The following is a 19,460-nucleotide window of genomic DNA, read 5'->3' as shown; positions in this document are numbered from 1 at the left end:
GTTCTGCAGGCCCCACAGAAACACCTCCAGGGTTAAATTCTTGTTCTGCATCCTGTTACAGGGGAAGGAGGGATGGTGTTGGTGCCTGGTTACTGCTGTGTGGAACTACATCATCCCACTGTCATCCTCAGTTTTCCCAGCACTGAAGTTGTCAGTCACACCTGTACAGCTCCACTCACAATATGCTCAAGTCCCTTTATCAGTTGAAACGGTTGAAGTTCATACCTTTTACCAACCCGTATCTGCAGCAGGAGCTGCAGACCTGGGCTGTTACTTCCAATAATTTTCCTCTATCTCTGCCTCTAGCAACCTTCACTGAAGCATCCTTATCAAATTCCTAATCACTTTTAAGTCTGAAGGGGGGAAGCAGGCACAAAACTCTTTATCAATGGCTCTGCAGGCAGGAACTGTCCTGTTTCTGTTTCAGTGGCAGAAACACTACACAAACTAGCCACAGAACAAGTTGTAGCCAGTGCCATGTAACACCACAAAAATCTCACAATTTGAGGGAAAAGAGCTTGTACCCATCTACAGACAACCACAGCCTTAAAATGAAACCTTCAGAATTACCTGTGACAAAAAAGGTCTTTGTTTACCAGTACTCAGGGCTGTTTCTACACAGCCAAAGAATGAGAAGCTAGAAGTAATCCCTAACAAAAACCAGCATGGAAATCCCATGATCATTGACTGAACCAGTGCTTCAGTGGCAGAGCAGGACAGCACTTCTTCCCTGGAAGTCAGTGGTGTGCCTTGGACAGCCATCACAACCTTCTTATTTTACTTCTACCAGGTAGGTAGCTCCCATCACCACAAAAAGTTGACTCCAAGTCCTTCACACAGAGTCCTTCCCTGCTGTGAGGAACGAGCTTGCCAATTCTGTCCAGCAGGAGCAACCTGAGTTCTGCTGGTGCCAAACTGTCCCACAGGCTGCCCCAAAAGCTGCCAGGACTCTCCATCCTCCCCTTCATGTTCCACCACCAAAGATGAAGCTTCCTAGTTCCAGGCCAGGGCGACTAATCCTTTCTCAGACAATCCGGACAATCCAACAGTAATATTAAAAAGCTTTATATCCTTTACCGAACATAAAATACCTATCAAAAATCTGTTACCTAGCGACAAAAGTAACAATTATCAATGGCAAGCACCAGAAGAATCACAATTACCAACCCCCCGAGCCCCAAGTCAGTCAGTTGGCATCTGAGGCGAGTTAGCTGCTGCCTTCAGTGTCGTTGGTGAGGCTTTCGGCCAGGTCCCCGAGGCCGGCTTTGGTCAGCGCCATGATCAGGTTCTCGGGGGTGGCGTGAGAGCCCTCCTGATCCTGCCAGGCCACCAGCAGCTGCTTGGCTCTCATCTTCACATCCTCGCTGTCCAGCTCAATCTGCCGGATGTCAGACTCCTTCATCTCCAAGTAGGGGGCCAAGGCCTTCCACTGCTCCCCCAGCTTGCTAGCAAAGGACTCAATCTGCTCGCCTGTCATGGCTTTGTCCCGTTGTACGTCTGGACCTGGGGAAAACAGAGAAGGCAGCAGTGAGACACAGGGAACACCTCCAGACACTGCAAATGAATCCTCCCCATTTTAAATCCTCTGTTTATTTACTGACAGACTGACTTACACCTACTTGAGCTCTGAGAGCAGACTTTTTCCAGGTGTTTACCTGGGTTTCAAGAGCTAAGTTCCTTAATGCCCATAATAAGGAAAATCTTGCTTTTTATGTTATCTCCTTTTATATTGAGAGAAATGCCTAAATCTTAAATACATCAGAACTGCCTCCTCCAAATGAAGACAAGGATTTTGACAGACAAGACTACAGTTTTCAACACAAGTCAATTATAACATTAAAATACAGAGTGATCTTTAACATTTAGGTGTGTTTTGGAATTTTTTAGTTACCTTACTCAAAGTCAACTCAGGTAAAAAAACCCAAACAAACAAACCCAGTTTCATTCCCTTTTTTCTTATGTTCCTATTGGTAACAGGGCTATGACAGTAAATTTCATGTGTAGTCAGTATTTTAAGGAATTTTCTGTCATTCTGGCATTGACAAAAATCATGGAAGACTAGACTCTGCTGAGAAGCCAAGTGCTATAGTGATTACAGATGGGTTTGCACATTCATAGCTTATCAGGGTCTAAAATCTACAGCTTACCACCCGTGTTTGTTTCACAATTTTAAAGAAAAAAACACCAAAAATTGAAATACATAGAGAAATTAATCATACTCCTAATTTTTAATAAGATTTATTTTATTAAAAAATGATACCTTATTAAAAATTAGTCCCTTCTTGTGCCAGCTGAAGAGAGGTGGCACAGAGTAGAAATTTCAAGTCTCTCCAGCACTTATCAGTCACAGTCATTTATCTGAACTGAAGTCACATCGAGGAAAAGGACAAAAGATGCAGAACAAAACAATAAAAGTCCTCAGATCATTTCCCTTCTGTCTAAGCCCAGCAGACAATGGCTCTGCCAACATTGCTTTAAGACAAGATTTGAAGAAAGATGTAAATCCCACACAGTGACACCACAAAGAATGTGTGAATTAGCATTAAGCTGAAGAGGAAAGAACTTCTCTACTATTGCAAAGGAGACTGTGGAGAAGGTCAAGTGCTGGGTGGAAAAGGGCAACATTAGAGTGATTCACAGAAGCCCACAGGTGGGTTTCCACTGACAGAAAACAGCTTGCAAAAAAGCTGCCAGAGGTACCCAGTGTTTGGCTTCCTGCATATCCCATCTGCCCATGCTGGATCCAGGTTACAGCCCACAAGGGAGCTGTGAGATGAAGGCATGAATGAGGATGGAAGAGGGCAGATTCACAGACAGAGGAGATGGGGAAGGACACCTAGGAGTAGGACACGTCAGGATTAAAGGCGAGAGACAAACAGACATGGATTGTAGAGAAAAATGAATGAGATGATGTTTGTCAGGAAGGTTGCTCTTCTTCCAGAGAAACTTTTGCCTCTAAGGTATTTTAAATGAACAAGAAGTAAAGATCTCAGAGTTGGAATATATCCATTTTTGAAAGTCCCACAGTTACTACCCCAGGAGGGGCTAGGGGAAAGTGCTTACCCAGTGATTAAAGGGCAGAGAAAACAGGAAAGTGGGTGAGGAGCACTCACACAGGCTGTTACACAGCTGACATCTCAGCCATGAACACCCAGTGACACTGGCAACATAGAGCACATAGCAGAAAAGGTGAAAGAGGCTCCTAGTGAAAGTGCTAATCCAACAGGTTGGAAGCTTTCAGCACTGCAGGCCAGGACACTGGGAGGCTGCTCCTGTGTCCCAAAAAGGCTGTGCTTGTTGGTGTGAATGCACTGGGGTAAGCAGGACTGATGGCCCTCAGTGGAAACTACGCTAAAACACAGACTCTGCAACACACATCAAAAAACTGGAAAGACTGAGAATATGCAAATCTTACTTTCATTGTTTTCCTTTAATAAAGCATCATTGTCTTCCTCATCTTCATCTTCACCTGTTTTTATTTCTTCAGAAGGAGGCTACAATGAAAGAACTAAACATCACTGGATGAATTTTGTGTTTAAAGAGAAATTCTACAGCTCTGTGCTTGTCTCTGGAATGTGTGTTAGAATGGAAAGCCTGACACAATCCCAGATGAGAATTAAAAATCCCCCAGAGTCTCCTAAACACCAGTAAATTCTAATAAAATATATTACTAACTAAAAAAACCTCATAAAAGCATCCACTGACTTAATAGGATTCTTCCTTTTCATAGTAACAATTAAGCATTCCATAGTGAGCTTTATCACTTGCTTAAAAAAAACCCCAGCCAACCAAATTTAAGATCACTACCAATGAACATTTTTAAAAAGAATCATTATTATTGTTATTCACTAACTTTATTCCACACTTGGGAATTCCCCAAAGTTTATGTACTTTCAGACTTCTGGAAGGTGGCAATCAAATATACAAACTTTTCACTCCCTCATTCAGCGTACTGATCAGCCAAAAAGTTTCATCTTTTTCTATATTTCAGCCATGGGCCTTAGGTACACAAGTTGTTTCTTGCCATTGCCTTTGGCACATGACAGCAGTACCATCAGGAATATTGCACGCAGCCATACCTTAATACATTCAACAAATTAAAATCCCCACATTTTTTCTAAACTTGCTCTTAGCACACAGTTAACTCTGATGGCTGGACAAACAAAACAGCCATGTATTAAACTCCAGCTTTTAGAACTCACATTACACAAAAGGAATGTCTCAGTATCACTGTGTATAAAGCCATCTGAAAGGGCCCCCCGGACTCAAATGTGTACTGTTGACCAAGCAAAGGGTTAACGCCTTAATTTTACAGCTCCACAAGGTTTATTCTTGTTTTCCATATTTTACAAGTCAGGGAGCTGATAGAAGAACTCTGGCAAACCTTGCTGTAAAGTTCTGGTAACACTTAGCACAGCACCATCAGCTGCACATGCTGCCTCTTTCCTGCCATCCCTGTATATTCATGAGCCATGATTCTGGCTTATACCTTCCATAAAATTGGTCTGTACTGCAACATGGAACCCAAGCAGCTGGGTTAATGTGTATGTAAGTATATATTCACACACAAATATATATATATACACATACATACACACTCCTGCCTAACAATAGGATTGCCACAGCTGTTTTTTTTTCAGAGTACAAGGCAGGGCTGAACAGTTACTAGGTTAATCAATGTTGCTCAGTTTATTGTTACTGGGATGTTCAGAGATTAGACTGATTTTATTTGTAATTTTTACTTCAGTGTACAAACATTTTTCCTGGCTTTCTTTTCCCCTCTCTGTCCCCATGTACCAAATGGACTACAGAGGGACAATCAGAAAGTGAATGAATTCAGTGTTTATTATTATAGGATAATATTACTTACAGGCAGCTCCTTGGCTAGTTTGATTACCATGTTTTCTAGATATTCAGGTAAACTCTTGAACTGTTGGTTTGTTGGCTGGAAGAAGTGGGGACTTCTGCGTGCCAGAAGTCTCAGTGCTCTCCAGCCATAGTTAGAATTGTTCACAGCCCTACAATAAAACACAAGTTTGGTTAGTAAAGTCTGGCATCTATAAAAACACAGAGAAAGATTTGAGACATTTAGTAATATAATTCTGTCAAAATTTAATCAGTTTTTGTACATTTCTGGAGTCCTACACAGATATTAGTAATGCTGAGAACAGTCTGTTTTCTTTAACAATCCAAACATGAAACAGATTAAAATCAAGTGAAACACAGCAGAGATGGACATACTTATACTTATTTTCAACCATGTTTTCAGGGTCTGCTTGTTCAATAGCTTCCTCAAAAAATTCCTCCAGTGTCGGCATATATTCCCTAAAAAAAATAAAAATCAAATAAAGAGCTTAAATACACTTCACAAACTTCTCTAAAATAGACAGTCTTTGTTTCTTCAGACACATCTCAAGCTCATCCACTGAGGAGAAAAATACAAATCCCAAACCAACCCACCCAAATTTAACAATTTTAAACAAGCAAAGAAAGTGCTTGATACATGTTGCTATAAAATTATTAACTGCATAACCACTAGACTGTGCCAGCAGTTGCTAGCACTGCCTATTATATACATTTAAACCTCCTGCCCTACAAAGAGGTGATATCAACATCTGTCAGCAGCATTTGCTCAGCTCACAAGTGCTCAAGAGTCTAAAATGGTTGCTAGCTTTGTGCCATTTGACAGCATCAAAACATGGCTGTCCCTGCTACCCCCCACCTCAGCTCCATCTGCTCTCAGAACTGCTTGTGGTGGGTTCTGACAGGTACTCAAAGCAGCACAAAAGGAACCCTGACCTAAAAACAGAACATAAACGAAATTTCACACCATCAGGATGGTTTGCTGCTGAGAAGACTCTACCCAAGAAACACAGATTGTGTGAGAGCTGTAGGTTACTGAGAGCCAACACTCTCAGTGGTGCAAAACAAGCTCATAATGATCTGTATTTCTTCTACCCAGTGCTGACAGAGACATACCTGCTTCTGCAAGGAAGTCTAGCAAAGGGTTGGAGCAGGGGGTGAAGCACACTCGTCTTTAAATTCACTTCAATTTTGTTTTGAAAAAGGCATTTTGCCCAGGGCAGCAGTGCCCCCTGCATCATCACTGACTGCTGGAAAAAGCCAGCACCTTGAAAACCCATCTGAATCCTGCCACATTATCCCCAGAACAACCATCTAAAAAGGGGACAGCTAAGGAAGTATTACCCCATTTGAATGGAGATGTGGAGAACCAAGGCAAAAAGCTACACTTACTTGACCACATACAGTCACAAAACCACATAAAAAAACTTGCAAGCAAATCTGGACACCATGGGATCTATTTCCTGTTTACCATGGCATGCATTTTCTTTGTTTATCTCCATGTGTTAAGGCCTTTATTTATTTATTTTTATTTAAAGGCATTGCAGCACAATACAATCACACACATGGAACCAAAAGCTTTGGTTCCAAACACAACTCCAGCTTCATCCCTTGGCCTAGTAAAGGCAAGTATCCTGTCAAAGGCCTTCCTGTACATCCCAGCCTCACAAGAAAGGAGGGCACTTCCTCTGCAAAACTCTGCACCTCTAGAAAAGCAATTCCTCCCAGGAATATCTGCACAGCTAGCACCTCTACCCACACAACCAGACTTTACAGCCACTACTAGCAGAGTTCTCTCTGGGAACTGTCCCATTCCTTCTCCAAATTTTCTTACTCTGTATCATGTCTGCACAGTAAAAGAGATTTTGGTATCTGTAACAAAGAAAGTTGTGCAGCAGAATACATTTTAAGCATTTCCTACAATTGTGCAAGCATAAGGGACAACCAATAATTACATTTTTCTGTATCTGCCCACAAACAGACACAGTATGTGCTGGAACAATGCCTGGTAGCCAATTTCCTCTTATCTAGCATTGTTTAAAGCACAGACCTGCTCGAAAATCATAGCCAAACAGCATGCTAACTTCATCAGAGCCAGACTTGGCAATCTTCCTTCATTATATAAGGTAACTAATTATACAATCATGTTCTACAAAAGGGGAGTTTTCATCTGGTTTTCAGCTTAGATTTTACTTTAGTAAGCAATGAAAATTACTGGCAGCATAAACACTCAAAGAAGTGAGGAATACTGTAAAGAGGTTTCAGGGCAAAGATTCATACAACCACCTTCTCTAAAGGTGAGAAATGCACACTTCCTAAGATCATCTTGTACATCTTCCTTATGCCAATTTTGTAACTCTCTAATTAGAGTGCTAATTAGTTAGCTTTAAACAATGACACACCCATTTTTAACCTACCTACTCTCAGATTTACAGGCTTGAATGTTATCAGGACATAAATTCCAAAGGCGGGTCAGTTCCTCACTGAAAAGAAAAGCATAAACACACATTGTTTATGTTCATCATTCTACCATGCCACACTCATGGACTGTTTTAAAGGGATGTGTAAAAGATGTTTATAAGGAAAGCAAGCCTACTGCAAGTTTTAAAAGAGTGATATATCTTTTGGCTGTTCTTTGGCAGTTCCAGAGTAAAGATGTTTGAAAATTGGTGCACAGAAAAAACAGTGGGGGAAAAAACCCCCAAACATAAAATCCCCCAACCAATTAACCAAGCCAAACCCAGAAATTTTGTAAATGAAAGAGAAATCAACATACTTCCCCATAAGGATTTTTTTGTTTGATCCTTTTCCTAAGAAGTCCTCTGGAGCTGGCCTCTTCCTCACAGGCCTCATTGGCTTAGAATCAGGAGGTCTAAAGAAAAAAAAAAAAAAAAAAAAAAAAAGATGCTCTTCAGTATCAAACCAGTAATATCTCAAGAACAAAAAAGCTGTTTCACCTTCACCTTTCACCTTGAGATGGTGCCAAGTTAAATCGTAATGAAAGGACTGAGGGACAGTGAGTCTAAGGGTGGAAGGAGGCAGTGGGGAAAAGGAGAGAGAAGACAAAGTAGAGATAAAGGATTCTGCCAGACACCAAAATTAGTTCACTCAAAAATGTAAAGGTCTACCAGAGTCCCAATAAACAGAAGGAAGCAAATCACAATTGTGCCAGCAGGACGTGATCTACCCCACTGCTGGGATCATGGTTGCAAGGTCTCTTTCCCCAGCTGCACCTGATTTCATGGGATTAGAGAATGGAGATCCCAGAGCACTGAGGTTAGGGCAAGACCTACCCAAGTTGAAACTCTGGATGAGATCTAAAGGAGACAGAATATTTATAAAAGTCAAACTTCATAATTTTACTTCCCCACAATCCCCCTGCAACAATAATTTCTCTCTTCCAGCAGCCCCCCTCCCTTTTATTTACAAACAGCTTAAGTCATGAAGAGGTGGCTGCACCTCATCTCTCCAATAAAAAGGAATCTCCAAAGATATAATGATCCACATGCTCCTTACCACAAAGAGGTCACAGTCTGTGTGTACAATGAAGACGGGTGGAAGACAAATGTTTGGTCAAGCCCTCAAGATAGTCAAGTAGACACATTGAGTCAAAGTTCAAGTTTTGCCACTAGTTAGTAGCCCAGGAAACTTTCAGTGGTGAAAGCCATCTAATTGCCACTCCCTTTAAGGTAAATGATCACCATCAAGTGGCAAGCTAATAAATAAATTGTGTAAGAGAACTGTTACACAAACTCCAAGTATGCTGCCCTGCCAAAGCCATAATGCCAAAGGCTTCATTAGAGGCAGTCCAAAGGCATATATGGAAAAGTCAGGCACTAACCACTTCAAGCTAGGGTCTGCTGAAACCGGGAGGCAGCAAAACCTGCTCCAGTCTCCTGGACCACTGGATCCTCAGTACCACAAAATACTGCCCTGAGACAATGAAGAATGCTCTCCCGAGAGCAGACACACCCATAAGCACCCTGACACTCTGCAAGCCTTATGACTTTTGGCAGAAATCTAAGAGCCTGCACTCACTGAAGGGACAGGCAGCTGTACAGCTGGGTACCAGATTCTGAAGTGGAACCACCATTTCAAACAAGCAGCAGAAAGCTTCTGTTGCATAACAAGTTACCTTTCTTTCACAAAGCTTGGGCAGCCCTCATTTTTCCATGAGTTCCAGTTTTCTTCAGTATTTAATATATGCTGTAGAAAGACAGAAAGTATTGCACATTATTAGGGTCATAAGCACTTTAAGAGTTGACCCCAAAGTTTTAAATGGAGCTATTAAAATTAAGGGGAAACCTTTGTTCTAGGCTGTGTGTTTCAGTCACTATCTTGAGGATCATCAGTATAATCTTGGGCAACTGGATTAATTTATACAAAAATAGTGTAACTCCTCCCTTCAAAAATTGTGGGAAAAGCTTTATTTCCCCTGGTCTGGACAAGAAAATAGATGCAGTCAACGTAAAGGAAAAAAGGAAAGCAAAAAGACAACTTCTTGGGTTTTAATTAATTTCACTTGTATTTCATTTCCATGTCTTTGGGCAGAGGACTCCTATCTGCAAAAACTTTTAAATATTTTTTGCTTTCTAATAACCCATCATCCTGTATATACACATGCACATACAGGCATATCTCCGTTTCTCCCCCGAAGAAGGAAAAAAGAGTATTAATAAAAATATGGGATAAAATACGACTACAAAATAAAAAGACACTAAGACTATTTTTTAGTAGGATGAGGCAAAAGTTTTCTCAGATACCATAGATGTGTTCTAAAAGCTAGTATAAGCTAAAACTGCTTTTTTATGTGCTACATAGACTTTGTTCAGGCAGGCATATCAAAATACTCACCTCTACCATTTTTGAGAATCTTTCCCCATCTGGAGGATTTTCTGAAAGAAGCTATGAATGGGAGAAAAGAAGGTGAACTTTTTGTATTGTATCTGTGGCAGAACATGTAGGAAAAGAACTCCAGAGAATGCTGCTTTAAAGGTGGTTGATACAATATTACATGCTTAATATTCTTCCATGTAATTTTTATGAAAGTAGATACTGTACCAACCTGGTAGACTGCTTTTGTAGTATCTTCAATCCAAAGAGACTGTTCATCTGTTAGAACATAGTTCGAACTGGAATTGAAAAAAAAAACCCAGCACATCAGAAAGTGTGCTGAGGACACATAATTTATACTACATACAATCTGAGGGGTTTTAGGATCTGAGGAAAGCGCTTTGAATGTGATCTCCTGTGGTCCCAGGGCATTTATTAGCTTGTGGACTTAACTGGATGTGCTTGGGGACTATACTTTCAAGGTGTAGATAAACCCAATAGGAAGTCCATTTGAGTGACTCAAGATTACACCTCGACATTGGACCCAAAACACAGCAAATGGGCACAATGAAAATATTTCCCTCAGAAACACTCACCAAGTGTTATACTACACCATCTGTACCTCATGCTATCCTTGACCACCAATAAGTGACCATTTATAATGAACATTTTAATGCAATGACAATGAAATGACTGCCACCTCAAAAGGACTGAACTGGAATTCAGAAGACCTGAATTCCATTCCTTCTCAGCCACTAGACTGTCTTGAAAAATAATCTGTAGAATTAGGATAATGATCCTAGTTTACAAAGTTCTCTGAGAGGTGTTTACAAAAAGCAAGCTATAGCAGGTGGCAGAAAACTTACTCTGCAAAGATGAGCAGATTGCGTTTTTGCCTGTATAGTAAATGGCACAAGTTCGAGCAAGTCCAATCAACACTAGAGCATGGGAGGGCAAAGAATCAGGCAGAGGAGTAGAGAAATGAATGAGAGCTCTGCTTTCCTGCTGTAAAATTACTTCAGCCACACCCTGTATTTATCAATCCAAGGCTTCAAGTTCCACAAACTCAGAATAAGTAGGCAAACTATTTTAAAATATTTTGGTTTGTCTCCAAGTTCCTAGTTCCTCATCCCCAAAACACAAAGTATTTTCACATTACCTCTTAAATTTGACTTGTCCCTTTAGATACTGAAATAGTATTAGGTACTGCAACAAGATGTGACGACGGAAGTTACTGTCACTCAGCTGTAAATCCATCAGCTAAACAACAATAAAAAAGCAAAAGATCTTTAAATATTTACTCTCTTTTAATTTATCTCTGTAAAGGCACCATTAGAAATGCAATCCAATAAACAAATGGCAGCGTTACTGAAGACTCTTATTCCAGAAATAGAAGCCCCGTAGTCATTAATTAACAGAGGCAACCCACAAAGAATAAAATAGAAAAAGGAATAGAATAAATCTATCTAAATAAAGCAGCCAAACAGTGTAATGGGATATCCAGAGAAACTGTGGAGTCTTGACTGGACATAGTGCTGATCAACTGCTCCAGTTGACAGCTTTGAGCAGGGAAGCTGAACCAGACATAAATTCCTTCCAACCTCAATTAGCCTGGAATTCTGGAAGGGAAACCACGTACCTTTTCACTAGTTAGGAACTTTGCAAAATACACATGTTCTCCTCCTGTTTTAAGTTCTTCCAACTTTTTTCGGGAAGCCTGAGTGTCATCCAATTTGTAACTTTTGAAAACAGCCAAAACTTCTTCTGAGTACTATAAAAGAGTTATTTACCACATGAAAACAATACTGAACCTTTGCAGACTTAAAGCCAAGTGAGTAAAATACTTGCTAAATGTGCTATCAGCCCATTGAAACAACCCCGTTGTTACTGATGTGCAGGACTGCTCTGAACACCACAAATGAAGTGAAAATGTTATCATGTCAGAACATTTAAAGTATGCTAAAAAAAACAACATTTTAGGATCTGAACAATGTTTTGTTGTTTAGATGTCATGAAGAAAAAAGGTTCACATGATGACAGTGCTACAGATTTCATCTGAAAGACCTAAGTCTGGCCTTGATCAGTTTCTGAACTGCACCTCTGGTGGTTTTTGTTGGTATTTTTTTTGGCCCCATTAGTAGATGTCATAAATTAGATTTATATTAGGATGTCTGAGCAGATGTCACCTCTTATTACCAGAACACAGAGAATGAAGATTAAAAAATAATTAAGTTTCTTTGAATTAAATAAATACTGAGTGACAAATTTTGAAGACACAGTACCTAAGCAATAAATCCTCATCAATATTCATACTAAGCAAAACTGAAACAGCTGGCTGAAGGGGACATTCAAGTCATTGCTTCTACAAAGAGATCTGCTTTATTAGAAACCAGCAATCTTTAGGATCCCACTGGCATCAGTATGACTACTCAAAAATAACAGCAAGGACTAGATGGAGCTATTTACCTTCTTCGGGTAAAAAAACCCACCCAAACCCACAACTTCTGCTTTTTGCAGCTGATAAACCACAAAAAAAAGTACTTCTGGCACTGCTGCAGCATATGAAGTGTTTCTGATATTGACACACAGTAGGGAATTTACTGTACATTTTAACACAACATATTAATTTACTGTAAAAGGCTCACTTAAGAAAACAGCAAAATGCATTTCCTCGTGCACTATCATTTTCCAGCAGCCTGACCTTTGAACTGTTCCATGCTTATGCAGTCACTGCTACTCATGTAAACAATGACCTCAGGCTGAATGGTTGAAGCATGAACTCAGATTACCTTCAGAAACGTTTTCCATGACACCTTCTCATAGCACTGCACAGGATTTCTAAAATAATCTTGAAGCGACCAGAATTTTCTATACAGGTTATAATCTATTGGAATGGAACTGTGGAAAAAATAATGAAAAAAACATCCTGAAAAGCAATATATTATATTCAAATTCACTCAAGAATGTACAACCTCAGAAAACATTATTCACTTTGGAGTAAATTAGTGAGTCAGTAGTGAACCATCACAGAGGAATCTGTAACTCAAAATTTGTCCTTGTAAGAGTTTTCCATTCTGTCTCTTGTTACTTTCTCACCATAAAAGCAAAAAAAGTACACAAAAGGGATCTTAGGAGTTTTTCACTATCTGTGACATGAAGGGGAACACAGCTTTTGCTCCTTACGCATATACTCAAAATTCCTGAATACACCTTATCACAACAAGTTTTGTGAAGGGAATTTGTAAAATTGTCAAAACCAGAGTGGTTCTCAGGCAGGGTACACAACTTTTTCAAATCTGTACATTTCTGTCTTCCAGGCAACTTAAACAATTAAGACATCGCCAGGAGTCTTCCCTGATTAGATACATCTAATCTTCAGAGAGCAGAAGATGAGGAGCTTTTTTCCTTTCACTTTATAAAGCTTTGCTTCAGCTTTTAAACTTTTGTCAGCTCACCAACTCGTTGGTGCTTCATCATCTCCCATTTCACCTTCTTCCACATCCATTCCTTCTTCCCTCTCCTCAGTGTGCTAAATAGGAAAAAAAATATTTAAGATTTATATAAATGCCACTACAGTTTGCACAGAGCTCTCACAGTGTTGTTTACTGTAAACATTCAATTACATATTAGATCAGAAAGCTTAAGCTGGTAACTCAAAAGATCTCCGAAGTATTATTACTATAATACATGTAATAAATTTCTGTCTTAATGCAATGGTAGCCTCATTTCTCCTGAAAAAAGCTGAAGAGACAGCTCTGTCCTCTGCATACTGTGGGGAAACCTTTGCACAGTAAGTGACCGTACTCATTCCTCACAATCAAACCAGTCTTTTTCACCCTCAGAGTGCACAGTTTAATGTTCCAGGTGACCTAACAGACACCTGGGAATGCCTACTCCCAAAACAACAGCTTGGTCTGGCAGAGGGACAACCAAATTATGAACCTACAGTCCCAAACACTTTTTGTGCAAACAATCTTACACATTAACTGCAGAATCAGTGAAAAATTACATAGGAATTTTCACCTTCTGTCCCAGAGTGCTCTCATGTTCATTGGTATTGAAAACAGTGACATTTTCCAGGTTAAACTGACTCTGTAGGTTAAGCCCTGCAAAAAACAAAGAGGTCTTAAAAGCTGTAACATTCCCAAGTCTCTTTATGAAATACTGATACTCAATTCTCAGAGCATTCAAAACTTACATTTGAAATCAAAGCAAATAAAAGTCACAACACCACGGACAGACACAAGAACTAGGATGCAAGTGCAAAGTGATTTGGTCCAACTGGATTTGGTCTGCAACCATCACAGACTTTAAAGGTTCAGCTTATTTAGTCTCGATGTTAAGTGTGATGAAATGCAAAAAACCTCACCTGACTTTTCTGAAAGTGGAAATAACCTAGCCAAGAACAGCTGAATTCTTCCACAAAAGACTGTGTTTTGTGACTTAGATAATCTTCTTAGCAGATCTAAACATTGTAAAAAGTAAAGAATATTAGTATTTATCCCCCTTTTCACTTCTCATGTAACAGAATTCAAGACTTGCTAATTACAACCTACTGAGCTAATGAAAGGAAACTCGTAATTGTAAATTCAAATGCCAATGACTCCCTCTGACCAGACATATTTCTTCCAAATGCATTCTGTCAATTCTCCTAACACCTTCAACACCAATAAAAAATAAATTTGAATGAACGCTACCTAAATAATGCCTTGGATACAGGCCTTGTCATTGCTGAGGAATGATATTCTTCTATAATCATCTCCACTGATGAAGAGAGTTCCCTGAGGCCTGAATGACTTTTACATTAACAACCAAGATACGTATCTGTTCAGAGTGATGCACCTTTTAACTTTATTACTTACTGAACAAATCTGAATTTAAATCAGATTATTAAACTAATTTTCATTTCCTGAGATAGGAAGTTCTTTAATACTGCTCTCCCCTCCGTGAAAAACTACTACTCACCATTACACATACGCAGCAAGTAATTCTTCCCTGCAGAGTAAAATGTGTTCTGAAACAGAGAAAAGGTATTTAGAACATTAAAATATCATAAAACCTTCTTGAGCAGATTTAATCCAATCACAAGATATGAGTAAGTATGAGTCACTCCTACAAATAACTAAATTTGAGTCTTCCCTTACATAACAGGCAGGTTTCACAAAAAGGTCCCACAAATTCCAAGAAAGCATAAAACATATCCACATCCAGCCTTCTTAAAGGAAAACCACGTGTGACAATGAACTGTAAGAACACCATCCACTTTTTTTTCTTGGAATGCACTAATTTTTACACTAATTTCCTTTATTACTCCATGTATGATTTATACAAATAAGCAAACAGCACACACAAAAGATTAATAGTGTTCACAATACTGGGGATCTGGAAGAAGAAATTGGTTGATACTTGACTCGACAATAAAGAACAGTTTGTGACTAGGTCAGGGGCCACAATGTTATCTGAAACAAATCAGCCTGAGTGACTACAGGAGGAGGTTCTAGGTAGAAAATCCAGATTAGGAAAACACTGAGACAGTAGAATGCTTTTCAGGTGCTATCTCTGGAGTTCCTGACACTTATGTGTCAGCCACAAAGACAGTTAAATTCTGTTCATTAAAATGGTTCTTGTAGACAAAAGCTTTAGCCAAACTATGCAACATTTTGCAAAAATACCTACCGATTTCCATGTAGCAACATTTTTCTCCACAAAAGTGAAAATTTTGTCACACTGATCCAAAGGGAGGCAATCCAGAACATCCCCCAAAAGCACAAAAGGAGTTGATGCAGTGCAGATACCTATGAGGAACAGGGAATTTTTTATTCAACAAATTTGAACTGAAATACAAAACAAAGAGATGCTTTACACTTGAGGGACATTTTATTAAAAAAAGTAGAAGAAAGAAGTTCTTCCGAGTTCCTACAAATCCTAACAGAAAACTTGGGCTAAAATGTGAACTTTCATTAATGCTATTTCTACACATACTCAAATGAGATTTGCAAAAGCTTTGCACTAACATAAAACAAATATTAAAAAAATAACTGTTATAATGACCTCAAAATCTGAAACAATGTCACATCTTTTTGCAGACTGCAAGTGAACTCTTTCAGCCTTCTATATCCACAGTTAGTCCCACTACACACATCCATGAAGGCTGAAAGCCTTTTCAAGCACCACTAAAACAGTGCTCCAAGTCCATCCACCCATGCTCTGCAGGCAGTGCCTGCATTCCTCATAGCACAGCTCTTGTTATTCTACAGCTCATAAAACATACATGTAGTTGACCTGTACTTACTGAAACAAACAATTTTTGATGAATAATGTGAACAAATAAACAAAAGGAAGAGAGCAAAAGCCACTTCAGAGGAGAACAGCACACTGATTTCTGACACAATCTGCTATTGAAACAGATTCAAGTATCTAAAAACCAGCCATATACTGACAGGAGATGAGCACAGATACACAGGAGATGTTATTTCTGCCTCTGCCAAGTCATTTTACCTCTCTGCCTCAGCGGTCTAATCTCTGAAATTATGATGGGAAACTTCTAATCATTTTAGAGTGCTGGAAAGAAACTGTTGATCACGCTGCAACCAAACCCATTCATCTTTCTTTATTAACAAAAAAAAAAAAAAAAAAAAAGATTCTAACACAAATGTCACATATATAACCAGATTTAATTATTTAATTATATACTTTAATTATATACTTAATTTCTGTTCTGAAACTAACCACTAGCATAAGAGTCGTATATCACCAAAGATAACCATAGTAGATGATTTACAGAAATCAAGATTTTAAAATTCCCCTAAATGGTCCCTAAAACTCCCAATGAATTTGAAAGAGAGATGCTCACCTTCGGTGACTCCATTAATAGCAAGAGAAATAATTGCCAGGAGATTCTCACATGGAGCTTTGTTTATCTAAACAAAGAAAACACTGTTGAAATTCTCCAGTCTGACCATAATGTATCTAACAAAACTAAAATTCTTGTTTCCAAGTAGGCATATTTAAAACAAATACTGACATTCAACTTCCCAAAACAATCTATGAAATCTGACTTATCAGTTAACTGTAGTAAGTTTTTATTGAGAATTAAACCTTTCCTGACTGCTTCCAGCCACTAAAGACCCAAGTGCACGCAGTCATTTGCCTCTGAAAATTAATATCCCACATTCAGTCTTCATTCAAATATTATTTGATCATACACTATTTGACTCCTTTCATCATTCTTTTCAGCTGTCAAGGCAGCTTTGTTACATAAGTAACAAATCACAAAATAGTTTTGATTTGGGGAGGCCAAAATATCTCACTGTTCAAACCCCCCTGCCAGGGGCAGAGACACCTTTCACTAGCCCAGGTTGCTGAAAGCCCCATCCAACCTGACCTTGATCACTTCCAGGGATGGGGCATCCACAACATCTAGGGACAACTTGTTCCAGTGCCTCACCACCCTCACAGTGAGGAATTTCTTTCTGACCATCTACTCCAAACCTACCCCTTCCACCCACTTTTAAAGTACAGTTATTGAGTAATGCATGTTTATGAATTAGAATTTTCATATGCAGCAGACTTTCACAAACATTACAAAGAACTGCTAGAAAAGGCTCAGACAACAGCTCTCACTACAGTGTGATGTCTGTAAAATACAAGATCCTACCTACTTCCTTGAATCATCTGTATTTAATCTCCATTACCTCACCATTACATAGCTCCTGTTTTTAATAAAGTGTTTTCTTACACTAAAGTAAGTTGCTGTTACATTAATATACCAGCCTGTCAATAGACATGTGAGGTTCAACAAGAGATAAGCTTCAGCAGTTTAAAATACTCACTATTTCTTCTTCTACAACAACTCTAAAAGCTTGATCCAAGGTACACTTCTTCTCATTTTCACTGCAAATGCAAACATTCCACCTTAGTTAGTAACAACCCTCAGGCACAAGACTACTAAAACTTATCTAAACAGGCACTTTTTAAAAAAACAAGTGGCCTTGACTTACCTTCCAGGAACCTGGTTAAATGCATTCAACAACGGCTTGATGCTTTTGTTAATCAGAGCCTCTCTGGTGGATGTCTACCAAAATGCAAAGAAAGAAAAGCTACAACACCAGTACAAAACAAAAAGGATCTTCCTCCTTCCTCTGACAGTGGACAGAAATACTAATGAATCTTTCTACCACACACCATGTGTTAGTTTACACAGAGACCTTTGTAACAGGAAGGGCAAATAACAAACATATGGGAAATCAGGCACGTGAGCTAATAGAGCATCACACCTCAAACCTGGGCTAACAGCCTGGTGAAAATAGCATTTCTAATTGATACACAGAGGATCAGGCTCTTGTGACCAACACTGGACCTATCATTGTCTCAGGTGCCACACCCACAGCTTCAGGCGGTTATGATGCTTTGGGACACAGATCAGGGAACACTCTGAGTCGGAAGGGACCCACAAGGATCATCGAATCCAACTCCTGGCCCTGCATGGACAGCCCCAAGAACGACATCATGTGCCTGAGCGCCTCTTCCTGTCTTCAAGGGAGTTAACAGCTCCTCCCAATTTTCTACCACCTGCAAAGTTGCAAAGGATCCCTGCAAGTCCTGCGTTTATGAAGATGTTAAAAAGCACATGACTCCTGCTAAGAAGGTGGTCTAAAAATTACTAATTCCTGTAAAAAAATCGCTCTAATGGATCGAGGGCTTGTGCCTCGAGCACTTGTGTGCAAATACCACCTTCTCGTCTGAAAACCTGAGGGGATCCAGAGGGGATCCAGAGGCCGGGAACACACGGAGCCCCCCAGCCCTGGGAAAGCAAAAGCATCCTTCAGCAAAGGCAGCAGGGGCAATACGCCCGGACGTTTTGCTGCGGGGGGCACGCTACACTTTCACTGTCTTTTACATTAATTTTCGCTAACCTGAAGACTGATCCCCCCACCTTGGCCGAGCCGGCGTGCAGCCCGCCCTCATTCTCATTCCCACTCCCACTTCCACACCGCCGCACCCCGGCCGCGCTCAGCGCTCCATAAAGGAGCGCCCGGGCCGTTCCCAGCAGCTGCCCCGGCCGGGCCGCGGGCCCGGAGGCGCCGAGGCACAGCCTGGCCCCGCAGCTTCCCGTCCGAGCGGCAGGGACGGAGGGAAGGCAGGAAGGACGGAGAGAAGGCAGGACGGAGGCGGGGGAGGCTCACCGTGAAGCGGAGCCGCGCCTCGGGCAGGCTGAAGAGCGGCGGCGACATGATCCCGGCGCGCGGGCGGGAGGCGTTGCGGGCGCGCGCCGATGACGCCATGGCCCCGCCCCCCGGCGGGAAGAGCGAGGAGCGCGAGCGCCGTGGGCTCTGGGAACGGGACGGTCCTGGCAATGCCACGGTGCTGGGAACACCGGGCTGTGCCGGGGATTGGGTCGGGAAACACCCCCGGGATGGCCGGGTCCAACCGCTAACGCGGCAGTGCCAGGCCCGCCACCCAAACACGTCCCCAAGGGCCGCATCCGCACGATTCCAGGGATGGTGGCTCCATTGCTTCCCTGGGCAGACTGTTGCAATGCTTGGCAGCCCTTCCTGTGAGGCGATTGCTCCCGATATCCGGCCTGAACCTCCCCTGGCACAACCTGAGGCCATTGCTCTGGTCCTGTCACTTGTTGCCGGGAGGAGAGGCCGACCCCAGCTGGCCAAGCCTCCTCTGAGGTGTTGTAGGGGGTGATGAGGTCTTCCCTTGATGTGCAGGTGTTAGAAGGATAAATATTTGCATTTAATAGTTGTCGGTAGAAT

At 40.8% G+C, this 19,460-nt stretch overlaps 1 protein-coding gene across 2 annotated transcripts; it reads right to left on the bottom strand.

The window, feature by feature from the left end:
* Positions 1 to 1,049: 1,049 nt before the first annotated feature.
* THOC1 (THO complex 1) lies at positions 1,050 to 18,988 on the bottom strand. 2 transcript variants are annotated; one of them, XM_030970634.1, is made up of 22 exons: positions 18,882 to 18,988; positions 17,697 to 17,770; positions 17,529 to 17,589; positions 16,550 to 16,616; positions 15,373 to 15,491; positions 14,662 to 14,710; positions 14,066 to 14,161; positions 13,720 to 13,802; positions 13,152 to 13,225; positions 12,486 to 12,594; positions 11,336 to 11,467; positions 10,856 to 10,956; positions 9,929 to 9,995; positions 9,718 to 9,768; positions 8,999 to 9,069; positions 8,157 to 8,180; positions 7,640 to 7,735; positions 7,281 to 7,346; positions 5,242 to 5,325; positions 4,871 to 5,018; positions 3,416 to 3,494; positions 1,050 to 1,503 (listed from the first exon to the last, which is right to left on the bottom strand). In XM_030970634.1, exons 1-22 carry the CDS (start codon positions 18,978 to 18,980, stop codon positions 1,208 to 1,210), a joined length of 2,046 nt encoding a protein of 681 aa, XP_030826494.1. In that variant the 5' UTR covers positions 18,981 to 18,988; the 3' UTR covers positions 1,050 to 1,207. The 2 variants fall into 2 exon arrangements, with proteins under 2 accessions (XP_030826494.1, XP_030826500.1); XM_030970640.1 differs by lacking the exon at positions 8,157 to 8,180.
* Positions 18,989 to 19,460: the final 472 nt, after the last annotated feature.

Source organism: Camarhynchus parvulus, chromosome 2 (genome assembly GCF_901933205.1).
Source record: "Camarhynchus parvulus chromosome 2, STF_HiC, whole genome shotgun sequence".
In the NCBI taxonomy this organism is placed as follows: domain Eukaryota; kingdom Metazoa; phylum Chordata; class Aves; order Passeriformes; family Thraupidae; genus Camarhynchus; species Camarhynchus parvulus.
This window is presented reverse-complemented; position numbering and strand designations above follow the sequence as displayed.